Here is a 3,808-nt window from a genome sequence, read left to right as displayed (position 1 = left end):
TATTGTATATATATTTCTCTGCATTTGTGGCCCTTTGTCTTCCCCTTGAGGATGGCAGGGTGTAGCGTCCACGGTCAACAGCATGGGGTTAGAGTTGAGCGTATGTGGTTTCCACCTCAACTCTACTCCTTGCCAGCTATGTGACTTGGGCAGGGTGTGTGACCTTGTCCTTTCCTCATCTATATATGGAATAATAATAACAACACATCTCTCTCATAGTTGATATGGGGGTGAAAGGTATGAAGTGCTGAGGAGAATCTGACTCTCCGAAAGCATGTGGTGAATGGGAGGGAGTACTTGTTATTGGAAGTGAAAGTTCCAAGCTATAGATGAGGATTCTGAGGGTGTGGTGTTCAGCCAGAGATTCCCTCTGGCTCAGCCTGACTCACAACTGGGGTTGTGTTCTGCCCTCAGGTTCCCCCCAGGAGAGACAAGCCTTTCTGAAGGCTTTACAGAAACTGAAGTCCATAAGGTCCCAAGGCTCCACACAAGCAGGCCCCCAACCTTCCAGGCCCACATGGCCAAGCCAGGACCACCCTCGGAGTCTGGATACACCTTCCCTTCAACCCAGTGATGTTATCCAGGTCTCCCTGAAATTCCAGCTGCTTGATCCACCCAACATGGGCCAGGACATAAGATTCGTCCTGCTGGCCCGCAACATGTCATCCCAGTTCAAGGACCTCAAAGTGAACCTGAGTGCCCAGTCTCTACTGCACGATGGCAGCCCACTGTCCCTATTCTGGCAGGACACAGCATTCATCACACTCTATCCTAAAGAAGGTAAAGGTTCTGGGTGTGGACATGCAACAGACTGTGTACACAGGGGCGGTTAGGTCAATGACGATGGGGTCAAGCCAGCCAACAGGGTTGCAGGGGAGACCCTGGGACACCGTTCCTCTTACTGTCCCCTCCAGCACAGATTCCTCCTCCTTCCCTCTCTCCCTCTTCTTTTCCCATCCGCTCCTTTCTTCTACTCCTCCTTCTTCCCTTCCCTCCTTTACTACCCCAAGGAAAGTAGCCAGTGGGAAAAGCCTGAGTTTGGAGTCTCAACTCACCCATTTACAGAGGAGTGACCTTGGGTGACCCATTTTGTCCATTTCAACGTCACTTACTTCATTTGAAAAGCTGGTACTTGCTTCAGCAGAACTCAGGGCATGTTGGCTCCTACCTCTTTATGGAAGAGTTTGCCAGATCTGACCCAGGCCCAGCTGATTTTCTCAGCTACTCTCACCTTATCGTTGTGTTCTCTCCCTAGAAAAAACCTACTCCTGCACAATCCCCTATTCCCAGTACAGCCAGTACCTGTCAACAGACAAGCTGATCCGCCTCAGTGCCCTAGTTGAAGAGAAGAGCTGTGCTGAGAAGGTCCTGGTGAACAAGATCATCACCTTATCTTATCCAGAGATCACGATTAATGTAGGCAAGAGTCCTGCAAATGGTCTGGGCAGCCCCTTGGATCTGGCCGGGAGGGAATGGAGCCTGCTGAGAGGGGAGCCTGGACCTGCTCAGGAGAGCATCCCTCCTTTTCATTTGACTCTTCTGGTGCCCAAAAGGGGAAGGTCTACCTGAGGCCTTCATCTTGTTTACCACCAGAGGCCTTATCCATGGTTCCTTGAGTAGGTGTCATGGGCAATGACAAGAGACCCTCCTGCTGGGGGCTTTCCTTCACATTCCTGTCAACATAAGGAATATGAGCCCAGATGGGGGGGCCTGGGATGAGGGAAAAGCCCCGCCTGTAGGTCATCTCAGATTTGATTTGCCCTTTTCTGACTGCGCATCCTGGGACAGCCCCTCGATCTCTTCTTCTTGAACCATCCAAAGAGAGATTTAGACTAGATGGCCCTTGAAGTCCCCTCCTACTCTGGCATTCTGTTTGAGACTTTTAAGTAAAGGGTACCCTTCTTTCCAGTGCTTCTCCCCAAGGCCTACAAGACAACTAGACCCTGCTGAGTGAGCCCAAGGAGACTCCTGGTGGGGAAACAACCAGATTTGGTTAGAACTGGAGCCGATATGTATATAGCATCTTCGCAAAGGCACAGTAAATTTTTAGAGATGAAATAATAGAAAGGAAAAGAACCTTGAGTTTCTAAGGATAGCAAATTGTGGAAAGGCAAATATATAAGAAACTCATGGTAGAGAAAGCCAAGTTCATGATGTTTGTTTGCTCATAAAGGTCTAAAGTTGTCTCAGTGATTAACTTTTGTCCTTCCTAGGAGAGAAGGGAAGGGGAAAACTGTGAATTAATGTCTTGCTTGTAGGCAAATAGGGGTAGAGTAGAGAGCTTTTATTATACAGGGTGGACATAAAGTTCATGTGCAATTTAAAATAGTTTAATGTTGTAAATTGCACACAACTTTATGGACACTGTGTAAATCTGCTGCATCTCAGTTGTCTTCAGCTCAAAATGATCCTTATGCCAAAGTGGCATATTTTGGAGTGGCCTACCCTGCCACACTACAGAACAGTGTCCTCCACAAATGTCCAGTGAGTTGGGGAATGAGGACTAATTCTTTGCTTGCTCCTTTGCTCTGTGTCTCTGTTTAGGTTCTAGGACCTGCCATTGTGAACCAGCCACTTTCCATACAGGTGATATTTGCAAACCCCCTCTCAGAGCAAGTTTCAGACTGTGTGCTGACTGTTGAAGGAAGTGGCCTCTTCAAGAAACAGCAGAGGGTCCTGTAAGTGCTGGGAGTGCCTGCCCAGCCCGCTCACTCATATTATCCTGGGACTAGCACTATTCTTCTTCCTGACATGGGGGATGAAGCCAGATTCAGAAAGCTCTCCCTTCTGCTCAGGAAACTGACTTGGAAAGAACTTTGGGGTTATCAAACTGCCTACTGTTACCTGACATTCTCTATTCTCTCTTGTAGCATTGGAGTCCTCAAACCCCAACACAGAGCCAAAATCACTCTGAAGACTGTCCCCTTCAAGAGTGGCCCACGGCAAATCCAAGCTAATCTGAGAAGTGACAAGTTTAAGGACATCAAAGGTTACAGGAATGTATATGTAGACTTTGGGTTATAAATTCTGGGATAACAAGCTGGATGTGTGGGTTTTAAGCTTCAGGAAAAGGATCAAGTTCAAATGCAAGCTATACAATTCTCCACCACAACAGAGGCTTCCCAGGGTGTGAGCAGCAGGAGTGATGCCCACAATGGATAGATTCCTGGGCAATTTGCACATCTCCCCAGGACTTTTCAGGGCCCAGAGATTCTATGGTTTCCTGTCCAGTAGTGTGATTTGGCACCAACATCAGAGAATACTGGTTGGACTTATCCATGACTTACTGCCCTCAGATATCAAGGAAAGAAGATTAGCTGAGCAGCTCCCTGTGGTTTTGTTGTTGCAATAGCTTATTCCCTAGTGCCAATAAACTTCAGCCCTTGCTCTCATCTCCTTTGTCCTGTGCAATCATCACTTTCTCTACAGCAGCTTCCACCTGTTCCTAGATGTTGGGAGTGTCCTATTGTTTCAATGCCTGAACCTATTCATTCATTCAGGAAACATTTATTAAGTGCCTAGTATATGCCAGGCACTGTTCTGAGTGTAGGGAGACAAGGCAGGAAATAAAGCACAATCCCTGCCCTCATGGCACTTACATTCCTGTGGGGCAGAGGAGACAGACAATGGACATGTCAACAGATGAATAAGATACTTATAGATGGTGTATGGGCTATGATCCAAAGACCTGTAGGTGATACTACCTATTATCTTTGTGTCTAGGCAAAAAACCTGGGAATACACAAATTTCACTATTGGCCTTCCCTTGAGCCTCTCCAATATCACATTTAAGAGGTCCCCCAGTCCT

The 3,808-nt window shown here is 47.4% G+C and overlaps 1 protein-coding gene across 2 annotated transcripts in view; it reads left to right on the top strand.

Moving 5' to 3' along the window:
* TGM5 (transglutaminase 5) overlaps positions 1-3,037 on the top strand; it is a 32,140-nt gene extending 29,103 nt beyond the window's left edge. For both annotated transcript variants that reach the window (XM_003791764.2, XM_003791763.2), the window contains 4 exons: positions 415-780; positions 1,256-1,416; positions 2,545-2,678; positions 2,871-3,037. In XM_003791764.2, coding sequence (XP_003791812.1) covers positions 415-780; positions 1,256-1,416; positions 2,545-2,678; positions 2,871-3,024 — 815 coding nt within the window. In that variant the 3' untranslated portion in view covers positions 3,025-3,037. The remainder of the gene's footprint in view (positions 1-414; positions 781-1,255; positions 1,417-2,544; positions 2,679-2,870) is intronic.
* The last annotated feature ends 771 nt before the right edge of the window (positions 3,038-3,808 follow it).

The sequence above is a fragment of the Otolemur garnettii genome, unplaced genomic scaffold, assembly GCF_000181295.1.
Source record: "Otolemur garnettii isolate 467f Iridium unplaced genomic scaffold, OtoGar3 scaffold00050, whole genome shotgun sequence".
Taxonomy (NCBI): Eukaryota; Metazoa; Chordata; class Mammalia; order Primates; family Galagidae; genus Otolemur; species Otolemur garnettii.
The sequence above is the reverse complement of the archived record's forward strand: the minus strand, read 5'-3'. Positions and strand labels throughout refer to the sequence as shown.